Source organism: Schistocerca gregaria, chromosome 4, assembly GCF_023897955.1.
Source record: "Schistocerca gregaria isolate iqSchGreg1 chromosome 4, iqSchGreg1.2, whole genome shotgun sequence".
Lineage (NCBI taxonomy): Eukaryota > Metazoa > Arthropoda > Insecta > Orthoptera > Acrididae > Schistocerca > Schistocerca gregaria.
Window position 1 is genome coordinate 126,710,862 of NC_064923.1, and position 24,918 is coordinate 126,735,779.

Genomic DNA, 24,918 nt, shown 5'->3' on the forward strand with positions numbered 1-24,918 from the left:
TTTTGTTTGTGAAAAAGCCACATTTTAAGATAATTCACAGGCTGACAAATTCTCACTGCGAACTTAGAAACCGAAGTATTTACGTCATAGGTCAAGCGTCATTTCATTGTATTCGGGAGAAGAAAATTCGATGGGTTAGATGTAATAATCTGTACAGAAATCAGTAAGGCTTTGTATTGACATACAAATATTCTAACACAGTCATCACAAACCGAAGCGAAAACTCATGTAGCTGTAACGTGTTACTGAACTTCACGTTCAAGACACCGGATGCTTAAACATCGCCATTAAATTATATGAAATAGGTTACGCAAATAACGTTTGCTTTCGTAAGTGGTCATGCCCAGAGGCTTTTTACCTTGTAAAGTTTGTAAGTGTAGTTTATTTTCGAATATATACCAAAAAATAATGTCGTATCTCACTCCTAAGTGTACTCAAATAGCATAAAAGAGAATAAAAGTAATTATTGCAAACCATATGGCATTGAAGAACTTTTTACCGGACTTGGGACTAAATTGTCTCCCCTGTAAAAATTGGTGTAAGGAATTGACTGTATTCGAAACTAGATTCCTGATATATGCGCACCACCCAAGTGCGGTACAAAGTATTTCGGATCATGAGTCCAAGTCCCTTGAGGTTTAAATACATCCGTGTTTGGTCGTAAGGGGTGAACGTGGCATATAAACTGCGGTCGAGGAGTGTTTCTCCACTTAGTGTGCAGAACGTCTCCATACTGCGAGTAGTTTCTGGAATACGTTGACGATAGGTGCGAACGTCGCGTATCAAACTGGCGACCTCGAAACAGGTCTGCAAGTGGGGGCGTGAGGCAGTGGCGAATTACCGCTTGGTTGGGTCACGCCCGCTCGCCCGCGCCACCAGTCTATATTGACGAGCTGATCTGGCCGCTGAGGCATTCGTCTGGCCGCTGGCGAGCACTACCGCCTGTTGGGCCATGGCTGCAGCCTTCTGGACCAGCTCTTCGTCTGGCCATAGCACAAGGCGTCTAGGAAACGTACCGTTACCATCCGCTACTAATGGAGTTTTGGTCGGTAGCTCATATCCAGTATCCTGTCCTGTGTTTTATGCCAATATGCAGACTCTAATACTGAGTCATTAGTTGTGCCTGTTTCTGGTTTCCTACATTTCTTGGCTTTCTTGGTATAAGCCCGCATCTTTCTTCAGTATCGCGTCATTTTTCTCTCGTTCGATCGAGCGGATCGATCGTATTTATTCCTGATTGCAGTGGAATGCAGATAGAGGTATTACAGTCAACCTTGGACACTTTCAGTTCTCTCACGTAGTAACAAGCTGCTGACTGCCAAGACTTAGTGTACATGCACTATCCTATAGTTCGTATGAGAAAGTTGTGTATGTTGCTGCAGGTACATAATAAACTTTGAGAGCCTGTTACATCATTTAAATACGTAAGGTAAGACCGCTGTTAGTTCCTGAGGAACGCGCGATACCTAGCGGCCGCCGTGTCATCCTCTGCCTTAGGCGTCACTGAATGCGGTATGGAGGGATATATGCTTAGCCTCCCGCTGTCCCAGCCGTTGTCAGCTTTCCTGGGATACTTATCATTCACCTCAGTTGACGTCAAGAGGCGTATAGCATCTCGCTCCAGTCTTCCCATCAAGCACAAATTCTTGGCGGGATAGCAAACCGAACCTTGGTCCTCTATATGGCAGTCAGGTACGCTGACAATTCCACCACAGAGGCGGATGTAAATACATGGGCTAATATTGTTAATACGTCGAATAGATATGAGATGGAGCTAAAACATAGAATCCTTTATTTCCAAAGCGAAAGAGAGATTGTGATTTGTTGAGAGAGTTCTGGCAACGCGTGTGTTATGGAAAACGCTGAAAGACTCCGGCATCACCTGTTATAAAGCACTGCTGCAGTGTTAAGTGTCCTTATCAGTTCGGAAACGGCGAAGAAATCCAGAAGCTCCGTACAGGGCATTCGAAAATGTGACAGATGCTTGAACGGGGTAACGTTGTTGGAGAAAAAACAAGTATTTGAATTAAACTGTGCAACCGGTTACTGCCTCTGTCGTATATGTCGCATAGGGGTCGTGAGCCTAACGTAAAGTAATTTAGGACGTGTACAGAGGCAAGCAGACAGTAACCTTTCTATGATGAATCCGTAAACGATCGGAACGTGACAGAGTGCTCTCCGTCATGCACTGTACATTTATTTTCCAACGTAACTGTAGATGTGCAGGCGGACGCTCTTTTCTTTAGTCCCAGTTTGCCTGATCGTGGACATCCCGCTAACATGATTCAATTCAGTTGGAAATGTCGCACTGCAGTACTGAATTCTTGACACAAGTCGATTCTGTAGTATTTGTCAGTACACTAAAATTTTCTCTCCATGTCATGCGAGTGTTGAAACTTCCTTACAGATTAAAATTGTGCCCCGGACTGGGATTCGAAGCTAGGGCCATTACCTTTCGTTTGTTCGAATTTCGATCCGACGCATTTTTAGTCTGCCAGGGAGTTTAAAATCAGTACATACTGCGCCGCAGAGCGAACATTTGTTCTGCTCAGAAATGTTCAAATGTGTGTGAAATCCTAAGGGACCAAACTGCTCAGGTCATCGGCCCCATACTTACACACTACTTAAACTAACTTATGCTAAGAGCAGCCCAAGGGAGGACTCGAACCTCCGGCGGGAAGGGCCGCGTAGTCAGTGACATGGCGCCTCTAACCGCGCGGCAACATTCGTTCTGAAAGTGCTGTTTGTCAGATGGCAGACTGCGTATTACGGAAATAGAAATGTTTCCACGGTAGCGACGACGTGTGAGGTGTTAGACGCCAATCACGAGCACAGACATAGCCGTGTGAGGTGGCAGTCGGCCGGTGTGGCCGGGGACGCAGACGGCGTGTCGCCGCGGGCCGGCTATCTGTCGCGGTGTCCCACGCGTGCGCAGCAACAGGTGGCGACGAAACCGGAGCCCGGCCGCACGCAGCACATTGCTGCCCGCTGACGTCTGGCGCAGCTGTGCGGCCGCGCCTCGGCACGCCGGAATCCGCGCTCAGCGCCCGGCTCTTCTTTCCGTTCCTGCCGTTTCCATCGATGCGAGTCGCCTAAGTCATCTTGCCACTGACAGCCACCGACGTCCCCAGGAGTTCTGTCGCGGCTTTAGTCGTCCCACGTTAAGCGACCCCACTCACACTTCGGAAAATAGCAGCACGTGGATGAACCTATTAAATCCCAAAAGCAGGCCTCGTGACGTTTCCTATCACATCTGTCTTTCTTTGATGAAAATATCTGACCTTAAGCTTTTCGAGTAACTTGGGCACGAAAAGGGCAAAGTTCATCTCTATTTCCTTCCTTTTCTTAACTATTTAAATATTTCTGATGTGTTTATCGTTCTTCCTCTAATTATGGTCACTCAGGCCGCTGTTTTTTTTTTTGTATATTTGTTGGTAACGACACTGGGACAGTATGCCACAGAAAGCGGCTAATACTGTTTTCCTTACTTTCTTCGATAGTCGAAACTGCTTGCTGAAAGTTTTCTCCATGTTGGTCGCTTACACTATCGCAGTTTTGCCGGGAGACACTCCAGTTTTTAGCACATTTCAAAAATGGTTCAAATGGCTCTGAGCACTATGGGACTTAATATCTGTGGTCATCAGGCCCCTAGAACTTAGAACTACTTAAACCTAACTAACCTAAGGATATCACACACGTCCACGCCCGAGGCAGGATTCGAACCTGCGACCGTAGCGGTCGCGCGGTTCGGGACTGAGCGCCTAGAACCGCTAGACCACCGCGGCCGGCCACACATTTCACTTTAGTGTGTCATAGCATTGCAAAACATTTTACCGCTAGATAATTACGTTGTTGACAAGAGGCGAAAACAGGAATTAAAGTCTAAATTCTCATCGCACGCGATAGTATTGAGATGGCCATCTATAAATAGTCTGCGCATCTGTAGAACAACGAAAACTACTACTTATATTTTGGTGTAACTGACGTGGAAATTCGTGTGATTCTTCAGTTTTATGCGTGGCCGGAACAGCATTTTGCAATTTTAGAAGATGGCCAGAGCGTAAAACTTTCTGGGTTCTACCACATATGAAAATTTGAAGACAGTTTCAGAAAAATCATAATGATTTGGGACGTGAACCGACAACCACGTGTTCGTTGAAGCAGCTGTGATGGGAAGATCTCAGGTGGTGCTGATTTTAAGCCAGCCGGGGTGGCCGAGCGGTTCTAGGCGCTACAGTCTGGAAACGCGTGACCGCTGCGGTCGTAGGTTCGAATCCTGCCTCGGGCATGGATGTGTGTGATGTCCTTAGGTCAGTTAGGTTTAAGTAGTTCTAAGTTCTAGGGGACTGATGACCTCAGAAGTTAAGTTCCCTAGTGCTCAGAGCCATTTGAACCATTTGTGCTGATTGTAGCTTTATCTGGCTTGCTACTATTTCAGTCGTATGCTGTACGACCCAGCGGCCAACTGAACATTTCGCCCATAAATGATAATTAAATTGGAATATATGTAGTGTCTGCGTGCGCACTCATATGAGTTTTCGGGAACAGAACAGCTGGTCTGCTCGCTCTCTAGCAGGCTTCTCCACTGAAGCTAAAGGAGACCAGGAAAATGGCTCACGTGTCTTAGCTCTTCGTACGTGGTGCAAGACAGTAGCCACCGCCTCCTGGTCTCTGTATTTTTTTAATTGTTAACCTTTTTATAAATACTGGTTATCACACCGTTCCATCAAAAAAAGTAAAACTTATTTCACATTAGCTGCTGGAATAATGTAAGAAGCTGTTGAGACGTCAGCTAGTCCTCGATTCTGAAGACCCAAGTAAAGTGATTGTGTATAGGTGGACATTCCCTGGCTAGCAGTCCGGTCAGCAGTTTTTCCCCGTGCCGCCTCGCTCGTCCTCCCTTTACGGCTGAACGTGACATTTCATAGCATTACGGGCGACACACTTTTCGCCGTTGTTTTTCTCGCCTTTCAATGAGATTCAGAGCGTTGCTCTAATACGGTGTTTACGCCGCTTCTTTTCCTAACTGTGGCAGTCGGTGACGCACGTCGTCTAAATGTTGGGGATTCCTGCAGTCAGCCTCCTGACATTTCACGGAGGCTTGGGCTCTGGCACGCGTAGGTTGCCACAGTTTCGAAATCTGCTCGATTTCTTTTCGAATTCTGCCAGACAGTGTTGCTTGCGTCCGCCTAGAAGTTCGAACTGAGCGAACTGGCGGAATCAGTTATGTGCAAGCGTCTCCCTCCCGCCGGAGGTTCGAGTCCTCCCTCGGGCGTGTGTTGTTATTAGCATAAGTTGGTTTAAGTAGTGTGTAAGTCTATGGACCGATGACCTCAGTAGTTTGGTCCCATAGGAATTCACACACATATGAACATTTTGCAAGGGTCTTGTTGGTGGGCAGGTAGATGAGTCATACGCGCCGGGCTAAAGCGTAGCTGCTACCAGTGGTACACTTGACGGAACTATTTAGAAAGATAGTCAGGACCACTTTAAAAATTTCATAGCTTTATGAATAAGCGTAGGTAAAAGCTCAGTAAATCGTTGTATTTTATTTTCCTGTTTAAGACCAATACGTGCCGGATCTACAACTCCATTTCCAATGAGCACATAACTGTGCTTGGGTGTTACATCTGCTAGTTTTGTACTGTCGAAAGTTAAGACAGCGTATTACTAGCAAAAATATCCATAAGCTACAGTCACAATCAGCTCTTGACAAAATGCTCAGAATTGCAACACGGAAGGAGTTAGCGTACGCGTAGGTGTCGTGTGTGAGAAATGCGGCTCGGACCCTGTGCCGGTGCGGATGTGTGTGCGCCGGGCACGGCTCCCGGATGCTGGCCGGACACCTGGCGGGGGCCGGCCGTCACGTGCCAGGCCGCATTCACCCCGTCTCGTCCCCTCGCGGCACGCCTAATGAATCCCCGATAGCCCGCCTGCTCGCTATCCTACTTATTTCGCCGCAGCCTTTGTGCCCCTTGTCAGTCGTACAGCCGGCGGGCCTCCTTGTCTGCCGTCTCTCGACTTCCGGTTACGTGTGGGCGGATCCCTGCTGTACACTGTGTGTTTCATGACGTGCCCAGCGGCGCTCTAGTTCCGCTTCGGACACCATACCCTCGTGCAGCCTCCTTTTGTTACGGTGTCTAGTTCGTTTCACGTCAACTCTGAAGTAATCTTGTTCATTTTTACATTCTGATGTGTTTGACATTGTGAATAAGAAACCGACACGATCTTTTGATCGACTTACCTGGGGGCGCTGGGCTTCTATTCTGCTTGAAGGCATTAAGACTTCGTGGAAATTTTACCTCTTGTTTGGTTGCTGTCAGTGCCTTCTTGACAGATAACATGCTATCATGCACTGCTCTCTGTTGGTGCCAAGACTTCCGAAGTAGAACTAACTAGAGAAATGAACTTAAGTCGTGGTACGTTGTACCTGCATATGTAATTAATAAACAAAACTTATATACAGACGCCGTATTTATTAAGACACGACCCACAGCCTAAGCACAACGTTAAAATACAGCCCAAGAATTAATCATGTCCACCCTCTACCATAACATGGAGGCAAAAACAAATCGTACACTAGTGCAAATTTCTTCACTTCTTCAATTAAGTGAAATTCTTGCAGAAGTCTATGGATAAGTATTATTACGGCAGCTGAAGGCTGCCCCACTTAACGTCTTTGAGCGTAAACGAAAGTTATTAATAATAGCAAGTAGTCTACTGGGAATGATACAGCAGTGATCCGCCCGTTTCAGCTGAATTAATTTCACTGAAATGAAATCTGTGGAGCTCATTGACGATCGATGAAGATTGCTAGTCCCTGTTCCAGTGTAATAGATATGCCAGGACATACACTGATAAAATGTCATTGCATCTTCACTGATTTCATACGTATTACATACCACCATTCATCTACTGTCAGTCAAATTGATATATATTCCTTGTGGAAGTTTAGCCACGGTTCGGCATAATATCCGTTCCGTTTTCCTAGTGGCCTCATCGGGAATGGAGAACCGTCTGTGTTTTTTTTCTGAAGCAATTGCAAGAAAAGCAGTTACAACGAAAGTTTGAGAGGGGCCTGGATGCGTGTTCAGATAACATAAAGGTTAAGGTGACTGCCCCGAAATCCGGATTCGAATCCCGCCCTTGCATAAATTTTCATTATTCTCGACACATTAATTGACCACGTAAAAATCCCACACTTGATACCAGATTTTATTTGCACACTCTCAATATTACTAGAGCGAGAAACAGCGTAAGTGACAATTTGTACTTTACAGCAGAACGAAGTTCAGTAGGTTCGCGGCGCCGTCGATCGGAGTGATCCTGATTTGCGTAGTCTGAAAAGAATCTCTGGAGAGCTTGCGGGAATCGATACAAGAGGCTACAGTGGAAGGTACGAACGCAGCACCTTTGCCTGCGGCCCAGGTGGTGCGGCGGCTGCTTCCGGTCGGTCCCACGGCACGGTTACGATCGGCGGCGCAGTTTTACGGCAGGCAAATCACTCCGCGGCAAAAAGCGACCACTCTCACGGCTGCCACCACCGGCATCGGCCACAATTAGCACCGCCTCCCGCAACACTCAATAAATTCCCCGGAATGCGCCGACTACAGCTTCTTGCGCCGCTCTGCAACCCACCAGCCGACCCTGCGTACATTTTCATCTCGCCGCGCTACAACACGCCGACACGTACTCTGACTAGATGTCGTCTGGCGGTACCGGAATCTAATTCAATCGGGTCGCCGTGACATAATGTACATATTGAATGACTGTATGGAAGGGCAGAGAGTAAGCACACCGCTGTCCCGGCTGTCATTTGCGGTTTCTTCATAACCGGAGCCACTTCCTCTCGTCCAAGTGGCTCCTCGACAGCGTGAGTGCACTTTGCTCCACTTTAAAATCATCAAGAGCGGTGAGGACTGAATCCGGGCGGGTCATTCGCGCGATAGACCAACACTTTCACATAAGCAACAGTGGAACGCTACCCTCCAACCGACACGTGGTCACCTGTGGTGGGAGGATTCTCCAGTGTACTATATTAATTTCCAATGATAACATTCTGTGTTAGCTACAGAAGACTGCAAAGAGCATAACTCACCTAAACTTTAGGGAACTCTAAGATGATCGTGAAAAAGGTTTATTATTTTGCGTATTATGTTTAAGAGAGACTAATTTATTCTCTTTTTTCGGTTTTTTCGGCCGTCTGTTATTGCTGGTCGAGCAAAGTCTCTCCACTTTTTTTTTGTATACGTCCATTTCCTTTTTTCCACAGATTTTAACAAAAAGTGAAATTTTGTATACTCTTTATCATATGTGTTTATTATTTTACATCTTTTAACCATACTCTTCAAGTAGTAAAAACAGTAAGTCGGTTTGTCGTCCTGCGGCGCTGATATAGTGATCGCCGGTGCCATTTTTCCTCCGGTAGGTGACAACCTTTTCGATAAAAATGTTATGGTATTGGGGCATGCGATGTTTTGTTCTGCTCTTCTCGTATACCCGTTCTAATACCAGACGATTTCAGTTCCGATTGCATGAAAGATTTAGACATTGATTACCTCTGTATATCATCTTTGCATTAGTAGTTAGCTTGGCGAGAGTTTGAAAGCAAATTTGCCACCCATATTTGTCAGCCTTGTAGGAGAATTTTGGAAATTTTCACTCCGCCCTCTTGCGGCGGCAGTCTGGTCTTATTACGCAGTGAGAGAACAAGTGATTGGCTGGTGATATTGGTATAACTGACTTTTAATTTTATCATTTAGCCATTCAGAGTGTAAGCTGGTGTCCGCTGGCCTATTTCAAAACAGGCTACAGTCTTGACTACCGTTTACTCTCTCATGACTCGTCTGATATTCGATTAATTGCGGAGCGGAGCTAGCCTCCACTTTCCCAGCAACCCCGTCCGTTAGAGTTCACAGGAATAAAAATGCATCGTTGATAAGAAAACATTCGAGGTCACTTAACGCTCGAATGTATTGCAATAATGACCTGCCGTCTAGCCGAGAAGTGTGTGCATAGCGGAGCGACGGGTGCTGTGCGAGTGGCTGAGTAGAATATCTGTCTGTTTGTTTCACACGCTTTTCAGTTGACTTGTGCTTCTGAGTGGTTGTCGTAGATGTAGCTAAAGCTACCTGTGCTGTCCTGTGTTGTACTAGCCTTGCTCGTAGAAAGTGTGACAGTAGTAGATGTCTTGTGTTGGCATGCTGCATAGTAGAAGACAGCAGATCGAAAGTGTAGCGTAGTGAAGGCGGTAAGCGGCGACAGACCGGAGGTGAGTACAGTGGTGACGGAGCTGCAGGCACGCTTCATTGTATTTCGGCCAATGACGTCAGCGCCGCCTCCCATTGCCTCACCTAGCCGGCTGCGCCTCCAGCCGCCAGCCGTCACGGCCGGCGCAGCGTCCGGGAGGCTTCAGTCAGTCGTAGGGACCCACTGCTCCAGCTCCACGTCTGCGCCACAGACATAGTTTCACATTCGGGGATCAAGTGCCCGCGCAGTGGAATAATAGTAAATTCCGAAACGCACTGCTTTTACTTGGCTATCCTGCCTGGGGAGGAGAAAGTATTATTTATAGCTGCAAGTATTTTATTGGTCACTGTGAAGGTACAATGGCGGGACCCTAATAAGGGACAAGCGTACAGTCCTTAGTTGTGTGATAACATCCTAAACAGTAATCATAACGCTGTCCCTCGATAGAGTTGTTCAGCCGCTTGATGCAAGTCTTTCAATTGGACGCCCCTTGCGGCGACTGAAGTGCACTTAACCTGCTCTAGTAATCCTGTTAACGAAAAGTGAGTACGAACCGCGTGTCGTTTCTGGCACACAGGCATCACATCAGCGGAAGATAAAGCTTAGAATAAAGGCAGACCGAAAAATTACAGGTTTTGACTGGGATTCGATCCCACGACCTTTCGGTTCCTAGACATGCTCTTTACTATTGAAGCATCAAGCTGGACGATGCAACAGGTGGACAAAGACTGGTCTTGTTCATATATTGCGATACCATCATTACGTAGCATAATAATAAAACCGTACAGATTTGTTCTATAGTGCATGGTGACGAGGAGCCGAAAACGCTATAATGGGAACTGCATACGTCCGTGCAGTAGCACATCCTTTGTGGATTGCTCCTTGGAGTGGCTCAGTGCGGCAGACGTCGAATGTATCATCAGTCTTGTTCTCTTACACATTAAAATACCTCGTTTCCCTCGATTCTGCCCTACGTTTTCGAGAGATTTCCCTGGGTTGTAACGGAAATGCCAGAGATAGTAATCCCCTCACAAATATTCTCAGTTGGAAATTCCTCTGTCCCACTCCCAGAATGTAGAGCTTAGGCTGAAAAAAGCCGGGGTATGCAATGGGCCCGCTCTACCCCTCGGAGTGGAGAATAATGATAAAACAAAAGCAGGGTGAGGTCAGTCGCTAGTCAACCGTGAACGAGCAGGCACTTACCGTTCTTTGCCAAGTTGGCCGAGATATTAAATCGAAAACTGCTGTGACGAAATAATGATTTTAAAGGACACTGCGGAATTCCCCGAAAACTAGCTCGCGTAGAGTAGGGCGACACCGCAGTGTCGTTCGCGCGTTTGACGTAGCGTCACCTCGGGCTGACGCGAACTGCGGGGTACGTGAGAAACTGTAGGGGTCGGCCACCTCGGCGGGCGTGTGGCGATGAGGCGGCCGATACCGGCGCGGCTGGGAGGAGCCATGTGACGGGTCAAACCGAGCCCGCCCGTGCGCTTGGGAAAGCGCCGCCCTCGCGACAGCCGCGGTGTACTCACACCTAGGCCGCGCTCTTCCAACTAGCGTACACACGAACCTCTGCAGCCACTAAACCACGGCACGGCGCAGTCACAGTCTAGCCGACCAGAATCGTTTTCCCTTCTTCGTATGTTTATGTCAAGCATATCTTTCGTGGGAGGCTGCTCCGGGTATCGATTGTAATGTCTAACCCACCGGAGCGATCAGTTAACTCGTATCGCAGTTTTCAGACTCACGTACGCTATAAACCACGACGTTCTCGCACCGGTGGAGATTTTACACAGATAATTGTTTTTCAGATCGCAATTATTTTATTTTACAATTTTTCTTACCACGCGTTCCGGCATGGCTAATATCTCGATACTGAAATACGCGATAAGGAGTATTTTAAAAGAAGTAACTGCGACTCAACAGGATAAGGCATACTGCGTAAGGGAAACACAGTGGTCGTCTTGTAAACAAAAATTTTTATTATATTTTTTTCAGCCTCGGGCCTTATAAATGACGTCATATCCTGTTTCGACTTCTTTGAACATCGGCAGATGGGTTGTTTAAAAAGACGGAAATATATGTATTATTCGCCATTTTTCTTTCTTTCTAAGTCACCTGATAACTTTCTAATAATATTTGTGTGACCTGAAACTTAAAAACAGCAGTAAAACAAGTTTAATAACAATCTACACTCAAAATTATGTGATGTAATTGCTAAAAACTATCGCTAATCTTTTTCCGAATTTTGTGCTAAATGTTATGACTATTGTAGATTGTTTAGTATTTCTGTGACTCCCAACTGTCAGTCTTTGCGCCAAACACTGATAATATGCGAGGCTTGCGGTATTTCTCAACAGTTTACTAACGTCTCACCCCTGTGAGAAACTGCGACGTCTGTGAATAGGCTGTGAGAATTTTAGTTGCAGTTAAATTGTCTAATCTATGTGTAATGCACATCATGATTTACCGCATATACTGAGGAGTGACATGCGAAATTAGTTCGTCTGTTACCAACAAATTCGCACGTTCAGGTGTGCTAATGGGAAGTGGTAACATTGTCGCAGAAATATTGAATCAATTCTGTGTCGTACGACTATCATAGCTGATTGCTGATAGAGAAATACGCTGTCCAATTTGCTGTGACCAATTTGGAATTTTCTGTTCTACGTGTTACGTCTAATCTCGTAAGAGGAGCTGAATAATCACGTGAGCAAACAAACGTCCCCGTTTACGCGCAGGCGGCCGAAATGTAAAGCAGTGCAGTGCACACGGCTATTCAGTGCCCGCTGACAAGCCGGCAGAGTCAGAGCACCAGGTGGGAGGTGCGAGCAGTAATTGCCTTCGGTGCGGTGCGCCGCTCGACGCTGCGGGCTCGCGGCTCGCGTGTCGGCGGCTTCTAATGACGCGCCTCGCTCGCCCTGTTTTCTTCTCAAACCATTCTCCTTAATTGGCCTGCCTCCCCTACCACGGACGCTGTCCAAACAGAGGACCTTACTCCGTCTTCCTTCTATCGTTTTTCGTTTTGAAAGGAGCGCACGTAGTAAAAAAAAAAAAACTTCAGACGAATACCTTGTTGTTTTGTCGGCAGACAACCTGCATTCTACTCCGTACGGCCAAAAACGACTCCCTGAATTTCATGTTTCGTGGGTTGACAGCCGTTCAGAATCCATTTTCCACCGTTTCCGCGTTGTACTGTATGAATGTTTCCTCGGCGGATGCTGCATGCTATTTTCGATAAACCTGTGGTTTTACATACCATCCAGGAACTCGACATATCTCTCTCATAAACTTCTAACATGTTTCAGCATGTTCAGGCCACAGTAACTGCAATAATGATGAAAACTAGCTTTAATTTTTTCTGTGTCTGCCGCTCATATTTCGATGGAGAACAGGCGTTGTAGCTTGCCAATATGTCAGCTCCAGCGATGTGATTGTTTGGAAAGGTCAGTGGAACGATATGGATTAACACAAACAATGTCCATGATTTTTCCCTCGTTGCGAAGTACACAGACAGATTTTCGTCCACATTAGGGACTGGTATCTATTCTTAGCTCCATGTTGATATTTTGTCTGTACGAATATTCAGTTTTATTCCAAGAGGATATAAAATCCAGACGTTAAAAAACTTTCCTGGAAGAGAAAAATTTGTTGACACATAATATGGCTTACAGTGTTAAGAAACCTTTTCTGAAAGCTGTTGTCTGGAGTGTAGCCTTACGTGGGAGTGAAACGTGGATGATAGACAAAAGAAAGGAACGAAGCGCTTCCAAAATTAATGTTTTACCACTGCCCACCTCGCTCAGTGGCTATAAACAGTACACACAGGAAGAGAATAGATGATTCAGAAACGTGGAAGTGCAAAATAACTCTGAAAACTATGTAGCTAGGTGTATGGCGGACTAAAAGAAGGTATAATTGATAATTGATGGGACATAGGCAGAGGAGTCAACGAATAGGTAATTTATTAGTGGATGAAGTGTGTGTGTGTGTGTGTGTGTGTGTGTGTGTGTGTGTGTGTGTGTGTGCACGCGGACGCTTACGCAATGGGTCGAATAGGAAGTCTATGGACAGATGCAAGTAGGTCGCAGCAGTTACGCAGAGATGAAGACTTCTACGGGATATATTGCACGTGTAGAGTTACATCAAACCAGTGTCGGGACTAATGAATGCTTCAACAGCAAGAGTAACCGCCTCAGAGTGCAGCTGACGCTACCACTGACTATTAAGTCTTTAATAATTTAATAAAAGTGTAACAGGAACAGTAATTATCACGTTACTATACTGACTACGTGTCTACTAAAGCGTGTTTGGAGGAGAACGTGCCCTGTAGTAGCGGTCAATAAGATTTCAGACCTGGGGAGTGACGAGCTAGTTTCTTAAGTAGGCTAGTGAGCCGTGAGCGCTTGTGCAGTCTGTTTGCGGGGTGGCGTGGAAAAGCGTCCGCCGCCCTAGCCGTGCTGCGGCAGCACGCTGAGTCACGTAGCGCTGTGCGGGCGTAAACAGAATACAGTATCACTGCACGCCTGCACCGAATAAGGCGCTGTCGCCCGCCTCGGGCCGGGTGTCGCCTTATGCTGGGACCGCTCGTCTAATTTAGCGCTGTTTGTCCACCTGCACGTGACCGCGGCGTATCGCATCGCCACAGCGGCCCACAACCCACTGCATCTGGATGGGCTCTAACACAGAAAATTATGGTTGAGGAACGTACGAAGTAATTTCAAATGAAACCTTGTATCCCAACAAATAATTGAACTGTTATCAGAATTGCAACACCTACAATGAAATGTAGTTTACGGGCTCTGGAGAAAAAGAAATAGGCCCTAAGATGAAAATATGCTTAGATGGCACCTGTCTCGAAAAATTCTTCATTACCTTGGCTAAAATAATACACATGAAGTAACGTTCGGCTAGGAGGTTGGCTGTTCGATTCCTGCTGGGGTAAGAAGTATTCACCGACTGTATTTGGCCAGCAAGGGAAGGAGTAGTGGTGGCCGGAAGTCCCTGATCAAACTTTGCGCCACTGCCCTGGATTAAATTGCAAACCTGTACGTAATGTATCATTAAGCGAGGGAATGTGACATTTTTGTGGTGATCCGTCCGCTGGATGGGGCGTTAAGTCCGGTGGCTTCCTTACTACGATTCAGCCGGCCGGTGTGGTCGAGTGTTTCTAGGCGCTTCAGTCTGGAACCACGCGACCGCTACGGTCGCAGCTTCGAATCCTGCCTCGGGCATGAATGTGTGTTAAGTCCTTAGGTTAGTTAGGTTTAAGTAGTTCTAAGTCCTAGGGGACTGATGACCTCAGATGTTAAGTCCCATAGTGCTCAGAACCATCTGCACAATTTGAGTAGGGTATATGTCGGTACCGGTTTTCATCCCCTCTCCATTCTCTCTTCATCATACAATTCGAATATGGTACCACACAACACACACAAGAGATACCCTACAATACGAATGCTACACGCTGCGTGCAAAAGTGATATTGCGCACGTGGCAGAAAAACTCTTTCCGCGCACCTCCCTCTCGGGGTCTCATTGCCAACGTCTAATTCTGCTATTTGTTTCTTCCATCGAGTTGTGATTCATTTGACTTCTCCTTACGACTTCTACAAACGATTTTGCAGGTGTCATATCAGTTGACTAAGATTAAAGAGAAGAGTCGTGTTGTAGAAATTAAACCCTGAATAAGTTAGAAAAGTGGTCTGGTATGTATTTCTTTATAGACTGTGTACCATTAAACAACCGCGGCGCGTTGAATGAAGGCTTTAAGTCGCGATTGTAACCTTTCATCCAGTGCTTCAAAAAGCGTTTGTTTTTTTAGATGTAATTTCCCCTTCTTTTCTGCAACTATCGGCAGTAAACGCTGTGATTACTCGTTACATTAATTTGCTTCCCCGAGCGTTTCGCGTGGAACAGGTGCTATGTCTCCGACAGGCTCGCCGCTATACGAGGGTTACAGCATTAAACTGCGGAGGAGAGAAATACGAGTAGCGCCTCTAGCTGGAAGGCGCGCGGCACTTGTGCCTTGCATGAGGTGTCGCGAGGCTTGCCATCATTCCGTGCTGAAGGCCACGGATGCTGCGCTTACGTAACGAGGAAGCAGCGACCGCCTGCCGCTGCCTCTGCGGCTGCCTTTGTCAGCTCGCGATGCCGCGCATTGTCTCCGCTGATGCACCTACTCCACAGGTGTATCGCGACTGCAGCGCAAAAGCCCTGCTCGGCCGCCTGCAGTCACGTCCCATTGCTTGGTATGCGTCGGCGCTGCCAATGAAAACCCCACGAAAAAGAGTTCGGGAAACACATGACAATCTGCGGGCCAAAGTACGCAAAATAGTTCACTTTTATATTTTAACATCGCCAAGTTACGTGCATCCGAATAAGAGCTTTCGAGTAAAATTTCCAGATTGTCGCTGCTCAGCATCTTTTCAGGTAGGCGTGCTCCCTGTTCCCGGTGACATCATTATACCGTGATCATCATTCGTGCTCTTTCTGTAGCGGCACATCTTTTGCAGCAAGGTCTCCGTGCCTCATGTCCACCATGGTTTTAGTTTCCTACTCTGGCGAGTTTATAGTGATCATATTAGCTGACTTCTCCTGTGTCCAATAACCTTACGCCCATCGTCCATTTACAGTTCTTCTGAAGTATGATTTATTATAGTATCTGTTTCATTGTAGCCCAGCGAGATTTTGTCCTTACTCTCGACTGTCCTTAGCAATTATCTTTTCCTCCTCCACCACTTTAATATCAGCGATCCATTTTTTACACCTTTAACTCACACCTCTGTCTTTCGCGATATTCACACTTCAGAGGCTTTCAAACACTACTCTTACCGATTTGTGTGTGTGTGTGTGTGTGTGTGTGTGTGTGTGTGTGTGTGTGTGTGTGTGTGTGTGTGTGTGTGTGTGTGTGCACGCGCGTGCGTGCGTGCGTGTTTTTCAGACCATGGAAGGCTACACACTGCCGAAATGTGTTTTATATTTCTTATCCAAGGACTCATACATAATTTTCTGTGCTTCTCTAGAAGTCTCCTTTGTCGTTGCTATTCGTGTTTTCACTTTCTCACTTGTTGTTAAGGTTTCATATATCAAAAGATATTGTCCTGCATTACCTGTTACTGTCCCAGTTCTCGAATTTAAGATCCCTTTTATCCCTGGCAAGAACAAATGGGTTCGTCTTTTAACGTTCATACCCTGTTGTTCACAGGTGTATCTCAATTCTTTTGAACTGCCACTGATTGTCCTCACATCTTGAGCTAATAACGTCACATCACGAAGAAACTGCATGCACTTTATCTCCTCCCACTTATGTACCTCTTCTTTTCTTGTACAATTCTGCCTATCGCTGCCGACTGAATGTTGAATAAGATCGATAGTAAAATGCACCGTAGCAACATTCACCTTCCGATTTTGATTTCCTCTGTCATCCAGTTTCAAAAATATATTTTTTTGTTCAATGGGATATAAATTATTAAATAAACTTGTTTCCTTAGAAACTTTCCAGATTAGAACACGCTCTACCGCAAACGTTGTCCATTTCATTGTATTGAATCCTTTTCCTAGTTTCACAAATACGACTAACACCCACATCTTCCGCCATTTATTCGTAACAGCCTAAGCGCATCGCTTGTCTTTTTTTCCATTTCTTAATCCAGACTATTGGTCTTTCAGTCCTCTTCTAACTGTAGACGCAGGTTGAGGATTCTTTGCAGATATTTGTCGTAATAAGCTATCAGGCTCATATAGCTCTTCAACACTTTGTATTCTTTGTGATTGGCATCAGTACCATATCGGATACAATCTGACAGTCTTAAAGAGGCTCTGAAAATGTAATTCATATGCAGATCAGACTGACATCAGTGCGGATGAGATTGTTTAAAAGTTTTGTTGCTGTCCTGGGAGATACATGAAAGTGTAAGATACGGGGTGCGTCGCAACCTGTACGTGTAAAGGAGACGGTGAGCTTGTGCTGCGCACGGTGGAAGTAGTGGCGACAGCGCGGGCTGGTCGTCGGAAGAAGACGCGGAGGAAGCGGGCTTCCGGTGGCCAGCTCCTCGGCACCACGCGGCGCCCATTGTGCGTGGCCCGGGGGACGAGCTAACGCCAAACACACGCTCTCAAACATACTGAACGCCTCCGCCGGCGTGCCTTCATTCTCATCACGCCAACACACCGCTTGCGTTCTTCCCCTATTCCGAACATTTTATCCCACATGCTACGGACGGACGGACTGATATTGCGCCGAGGCACAGGCAAAGGGTGGGTTGCATTGGGCGCTGCACGCTGTCAGCCGGAAGACCGTGACAAAAAACCAAAGAACTAGCCTTTAGCGTTTTAGTAGCTACCCATCCGTGGCCTAAGCGCCGAAACCCCACAGTCAGTAATTGGAAGGAGTGGCTCTTACCACATTTGAATTTGCTGCACAGTCGAGCGGATATTGTCGCAGTACTCCGCGATAATTCCGTGAAGCACTTGCTCGGTTTCGGGCAATGAATTTGACTGTTGGTAGAAGGCTCTAGGAAAGTGTTAACTGTCACAGCGAAATATCTTAGATCTTGTGCGAAACAGAGTTATTTAACTCCGAAACTCCTGGTAACAACTTCCTGTGTAGGAAGGCAATCGTAAATATCATATACAGAAATCTCACTCAGTAGTTTCCAAGACATGAAATACTTTATTCATGTTCGACATAAATGCTTTGCTACAGCTGTTGATACTTTGAAGAAGTATGTAAATCTCCTCTCAGCTGATGCTCAGGAAATTTAAGTACCAATTGCGTTCGGGGAACATGACGTGACAAGTGCTTGAAGTGCTTTGGCATGTATCGAGAGAGTTTCTGTAGTATATAGTTCTGTATCTGGCCTTATGATGTAACGCCATCGAGGTCAATTGCCATTTCGTTCCTACGTTACGATGAAATTAGCTATAGAACTACATTGTGCGAAGCACCTGACAAGGTTCCAGGCACTTGCCACATGATGATAAACGATGAATGCGGCTGGTAGGGAAAATTAATACATTTTCTAACGAGTAGCTGAGGTCGTGATTTGCATCTATCGCGATGTTGCAGTCAGGTCGTGGGCCAGAAGCGAGAACAGCGTCCGTCCGCCACTCGCGACGTATCGCGCCTGCGGCACTGCTCCGGATTTCCATCCTCGCTGCCTTCCCTACCCTGGACCCTTTTTTGTTTTTGTATAGTTTTCTGCTCCTCAGCGTCGCACGCATGCGCGCAAAACGGCCGTACTGTACTGACGCCGGGCCGTGGCGTGCTCTAATGAAACATAATTTATCCCGCCGGCGCGTAATGAGAGCCTTAGCGAACGGCCTAATCACAGAGCGCAGCAGTGGACAGGTCGCTCCTAATTGCGACAGCCCGTGGCGACGGCTGCCGGCACGAACGCGCCCTTGCCGTGCCTGTACCTGCACCAGTCCCCGCTGCTAACGAGGCGACAACCTAGCCACCTAATCCATTAATACTCCACACTTTGGCAGAGGGTCATAGCCGCGAATCCTGCCAGTGTATTCGAGTGAACTCAGCAACTCACATGCACTTTAAATACCGCAGCTTCTACACTACACAGAGCGTTCGGAAATTCACGTTACAAACTTCTAGGACTTGTGGAGGAGAGTAAGTACGTATGGTTTCAATTCATTCCGTTGTTTCACTCATCCACTTCTGCTCGAGGAATTGAATTAGGTGTGACATAATACGATTATTATGTAACAGTTCGAAAGCAAACATAACGAAACATCCATTTATCACATTTGTTTGTATTAAACTTGAACATAATGTGTCTACATTACTCCAAAACAAGACCCAGCATACTCTGCGTGCAGAACAGTACTGATGCGTTACAACAACAGCTCAATGGTGTGAACACCAACGTTGCTACAGACATTGCAGTCTCGTAAATTATACTTTGCATGCGTTAAGGAACATAAGGTGACGGTCTGACGTAGTACGCATCATCCTGTCTACCGTATTGCATACCAAGGCAAGCAACTCTGAGACTCTTCTCACTCCCTCAGCAGACGTGGACGCGTTACACATCTGAATTGAAACGGTCGTAGAACGGAAACGGTACGTTCCTGTTCAAAATATTATGTACTCACTCCCGTCTACTAGTCCTAGAAGTTTGTAACGGGAATTTCCGAACGCCCTGTATAATGTGGACGCTTATCGTGGCAGTCGGCCACGGGTGTTAACAAACGTTAACATACACCGCCTGAGGACAGAGGAGAGTTGCGGGGAAGGAGCGCAGCTTCGCTCTCATCGATCTGCGAAAGTAGAACTGACGCTTGAACAAAAGGGTCGCTTCTGTCGTGGTAGTCGAATCCCGTGATGAACCAGGATTAGTTTCTTCACTTCTAACTCTCCTGTTAATCCGACATCATGCGGGTCTCAGAGCGGCGAACTAGTCTCGAGAATTAGTTGAACGATGGCCCGGTGGGTAATTGCGTCCGTATGTGAATTCAATGTAAAACATCGCATCAAAACACCTTCAGCCATCTAAATTTCCAGTTGTTATTTTATTTGAACAACCAGTTTCAGCCCTACATTACGCCATCGTCAGGACCCCAGACCGACGCGTAGGAAGAATACCACCTCTGGTGCAGTCAAAATAGGGGCAAGTGATGATCGAAGGCATCGCAGTGTCAAAAATCTGCGGGTACCAGTCACTGAATGCTGGCCCCAATTTTGACTGGATCAGAGGTGGGATTCTTCCTAAGCGTCGGTAAGGGGTCTGAAGATAGCGTAATGTAGCGCTGAAACTGGTTGCTCAAGTAAAATAACAACTGGAAATTTATACCCCTGTAGGTGTTTTGATTCGACATTTTATGCTGAACAACCGAGGACCCACAACTATCTATATACAGATCGACTTACACAGACTTCAATGTGAATTCAACTACATTAGAATATTCCAACAAATCTCAGTCTCGCGTCTGCTTTCACTTCGGTGTGGGTTATGTCGTCACTCCACGTTAAATTATTAATAAAAATTAATGTCGTGCGTCTAGGGCTTCCCGTCGGGTAGACCGTTAGTCAGGTGCAAGTCTTTCGGTATGACGCCACTTCGGCGACTAGGACAACACAACACCAAGTCCCTGAGCGGAGATAATCTCCGACCCAGCCGCGAATCGAACCCGGGCCCTTAGGATTGACATTCTGTCGCACTGACCACTCAGCTAACGGGGGCGGACGTTAAATTATTGCAGGCATAGCACTAGACGGTAGGACGCAGAGACATACTGGCGATTGTGTAGTCTAACATTATCTCGTCCATGTAAGTATGTCGTTACAGAAGGTAAAATAGATTGTTAGCCCGCGTCGTGTTCCTACCAGTTTTGTCTTACACAATCGATGTTTTAATCCCTTTGCTCGGTTCTTCTTCGATGTCTTCTTTCCAGCGATCTGGAAGCGCCAGAAAATCCCAAGAAGAATCCTGCAGAGGGGGCGAAATGTCGATTGTTTAAGAAGAAACTAAAGAGGAACATGACGCTGTCTAACAACCTAAAAGCTTTAACCTTCATTATCGGATGTACGCGCATTACATTGTTTTATATTGTAGATTAGTAGCTAGTCTTTGCACCGCGCGCCTATTAGCGATGAGTCTACTCTAGCTCACTGATTTTGTAGTAGTGACTGTGTCCTCTTGACGCGGCAGCCCGGGGAGAGAGGCGTCTACACACGACGAGTCTGTCGGCCACAGCGGGGAGGGCGGGGACGAGAAGCGGTCGCGGCGTGAAAAAAACCTGCCGGAATAATCAGCGACAATTATGTCGTAAGGCAATCACACTGCGGACGGCGCGGCTCGTTTCGCTTCTTGTGCGGCCGGGCTGGTCGGGTCTCGTTTTTCAAATCCGCCGGTGGGGGGCGCCCCGCGGTCGCGTGACTCCGTTCCAGGGCCACGCTCTCCTCTCCTCTCCTCTCCTCCCGGTGTCCGCAGCGGTCACTCCGAGAAGCGGCCGCCGCCTTCCGTGAAGTAGCGCCGCTCTACGCAGAACTGCGCTCTCTGCCCCTTCATATGCATACCGGCTGCAGACACGCCGCCCCTCTCCACCACTTTCCTCGTCTAGATCCCATACTCCCCTTCCTCTCCTCTTCCCTCTCCCCTTCCTAGACTCAAGGTTCCGCGAGGTCTCTGCGCATTCTGTTGCCGCCGCGTGCTGTTGTGTCTGCGTATATTTAGGTTCTTACGCGAGAGCCGACTGCAGCCATTGAGGAGAAGTCGCGAACTACCCGGACGTACTGTAGAATCCGGCTACCGGCGCTGTGTACTGACATATCACACAGTACTTACTGTTAATACAACAGCTTTTTTCCCCTCCCAATATGGAAAAATCCACAGCAAACTTTCACACTGTGGATGGATCTCTTCTGTAATTCTCCATTGTCCTCAAGCGGACAGCTTAACATCCAAATGGGTGTACCTTATTATTCGTCACAAATATAACACCACGAATGTACTGATTTTGAAGCATTCTTTTTCAATAAAAGAGTCTGTGTCGCACAAAATCATTTCCTCGCGTCGGTAAAACGATTCCCATTTTGTGTAGATGGAAACAGAACTTACCCTCTGCGATGCGCTGGATAGAGCGGGGCAACTTGATGGGGACAAGACATGGAATCGTCACATACGCCCAGTCGAGTGTAAAGCAGGTGGTAGATTTCGGTTCATTGATACGACTCCGGAAAAATACAATGAGTATACACGTGAAACTCGTGCATCCCCCCATAAAATAATGCTCAAGTGTGTCGGACTCAGCAAATACGGCTGACACGGGTTGTGAAAGCCTACTTACAAATTTCCAGAAGCCAATGTTAAGCGAGAAATTAAACAATGTACTACCGTAAGTGTCTTTCATGTAGGGACCGCGAAGAGAGGAACAGACTGATTACAGCGCGCATATTACTTGACAGACTGCACTGGACCACATTTTAGCGTTTCTTCGCGACCCACTCGCGTGTGGATCGCGGACAGAAAGACTGCATGAATGGTTGTGTGCGCGTTTAACTAGTGTAGTTATGTCTTGTCGCTTCCTGCAGAGGCGATGGTTGTGGGCTGTAGTATATTCCTAGATTCCTCGCGTAATACTTGTTGAGATTGTATATGTTGTCTTTCGCGGGATATTTGGCGTACATCGCCAGGCGTTGAACATATCACGTTTTTCAGCGTTGTAGTGACACCCTCCGTTGAGTCAAGTAAATCTGTGACTATTCGTTGTGCCCGTCTTTACATGTGATTGGTATTCCTTGTTAGCGGTATTTGATATATGTCGCACGAGTATTCTGTAACTAGAGTCCTTTCTAGACTGATCACCTTTCCCTAATATTCTACCAGTGAAGCCTTCCGTCTCTGTTACCTACGACTGAACCTATGTGACATTCCATTTCATATCCACATACGTTGTTACACCTATTGGATGCACAGACTGCAGGTGTTGAGTCCTTCGAATGCTGTTAGGTGCTGTTCTTTCCTAATTAAAAGCAACGGATTCAAGTTGTTGGCATAACCAGCGGGGAAAGCCCCCTGAGGCATAGGTAGCAGGGAACAAACAGGAGCTCGCCCTGGGACTCGGGTGGCGCGGGGCCAAGGATTCTCGGAACGTCTTCGGAATCCCCCTTGAGCGGCGCAGCTCTCCTCTCCTCCCTTCGCCGTCGTCTCCTGCGGGAGGGCGTTGTGAGCAGAGCGCTCACTGACCGGGTCTCGATTTAGTTTCGAGTGCCGTGCGCAGCCGAGAAAACTAGCTGCGATGTGCACAGTTCGTGCTCGTTGTTCTGTTGGAATTGCATTTTTGTAGGATCTTGGTGAAACATAATAATTATCACATCTTGTCTCACAAACACTTATTCTTCAAGACCTCGATTTAAAGCCCATGTGTAGTGTCACAGTGTTAGGAAGGTGTTAGCCAACACAAACTCCGCACACATCGTTTTTGGTATCGACGTGTTATCCCCACTAAATGGCGCCTGACGGGCGCTGTGGTGCTTTTTCAAATCACTAGACGACGTTGTTTATCTAGCTCACCTAGTGATTCTTTTCAAATCTTTGCAATGTCGACAGTAGAAACCTACCTTCCTTTCATTGAACAATAGCTCTACACAACAACATATTTCGTCCCAGAACCAAGAGCGCGTGAACAATCCCACCGTAATGTGAACTTACCTAGATGTCTCCCACGGTCTTCCTAGTGCTCATCTGCATCTGCAACGTTTTAAGACAGAGAGTACACGAACGTGTTGCTTTGCTCCGATTCTGGTGTACTCAGCGCGGCATTCCAGAGCTTGTGTCTTATACTGTCTTACAGAGATCTGGCTCGGCGAAAAGTTCTTACGCGCTGTTCTCTCTGTTCTGTTGCAGTCGAAGGAGGTCTTCCACGGTAATTCCGACATTGAAAGTGAATTCAAGGACAAGAAATACCCCTGGTTGCCTGAGCTGCCTAATATGGACGAGTGCCTGCCATCCGATCACTTCAATGGCCTGGAGGTGTGTACAATTTACGCTAAAAAAGAAGTCTCGTCTAACGAGCCCAAAAGAAAATCTCCGATTTGTAATTGTAATATACGAATTTAATTTTTCCATTACTTTTTCGTGATTTGTAACTAGATAAATGAAGTAATGCATTAATAAAAATGCTTCAGTCACATGTGTTTTACTCATTTGTGATATTGAAATTTGATGCTGGCAACTGCATACTCAGATGCAAGCTGTTGATACATGTTTTCTGCACCAAACAACAAACTAGTCAGGTTCTGACCACAGCGTTATATGTGGACAATGATTAGATTACTTGCAATTTTGCTTGTTGTAGAAATGAAATATGTGCCTGCTGGTGGTGGTGGTGTCAATGATAACACATTTTTCAAAACGCATTCCGCAAAATAAGTAGAGTATAAATGTGACTTGAAGGCAGATTTATTAATACATAGTGTCATTTAAATGAGTAGCATATCCAACAAACAACTTAAGAGGCAACATAATCAGCATTTTTATAGCAGGACCACAATACCTCATATATACTCCTTTATATGGAGAAAAATAATTGTCTTTTTGCTTTCAGAAGGGGGAAGCTCTCCGCAGAGCGTTTACAAACATCCAGAGATTCGCAGTGGGCTTGGAGCAGATCGTCTGGGATCGGAAGGACAAAGGCGATGTGCTCGCAGAACAGTTCGCAAAAGCCGAGGACGAGCTGCGGCTGGTGAGTATTTTGACTAGTGTGTGCTGAAAACTGCCTAAGACACCACTCTCTTCCTTCACAACTTGCAATGGCCTGCCCAATCACACACTGTTGCTCATAATGTAAAACTGCAGAACTTCGTCTGTTATCTGAAATCTGTTGTCAAAACTGAAGTAGATTAACCCAAGGAAGGTTAAAATGAAAGCTCAGGTGTATGTGTCTTGAGCATCATTTACAAAAAATGGGGCTGAACCATCCACTCTGGTACATTTAAATATTTTCCATGGGATCAAGTTGTACATCACGCCAAATACCAAACTTGTGCACAAATATATCCATTCAGTCATACAATATGTAATTCTACTTCATGCACATTGAGATATTGGACCCATCATCAGCATACTTAGCACAATTACATCAGTCCAAGTGCTTCGTGTAAGCCTTAGGTGTTTCTCTAGTTCTGAATTCCTGTTGCTTGCCAATTGTTGTC

General features: G+C 46.4%; 1 protein-coding gene across 4 annotated transcripts in view; it reads left to right on the forward strand.

Annotated features, from left to right (window-relative positions):
- LOC126266957 (uncharacterized) overlaps positions 1 to 24,918 on the forward strand; it is a 1,160,365-nt gene that overhangs the window by 1,131,532 nt on the left and 3,915 nt on the right. For all 4 annotated transcript variants that reach the window (XM_049971677.1, XM_049971676.1, XM_049971675.1 and 1 more), the window contains 2 exons: positions 23,612 to 23,737; positions 24,312 to 24,449. In XM_049971677.1, coding sequence (XP_049827634.1) covers positions 23,612 to 23,737; positions 24,312 to 24,449 — 264 coding nt within the window. The remainder of the gene's footprint in view (positions 1 to 23,611; positions 23,738 to 24,311; positions 24,450 to 24,918) is intronic.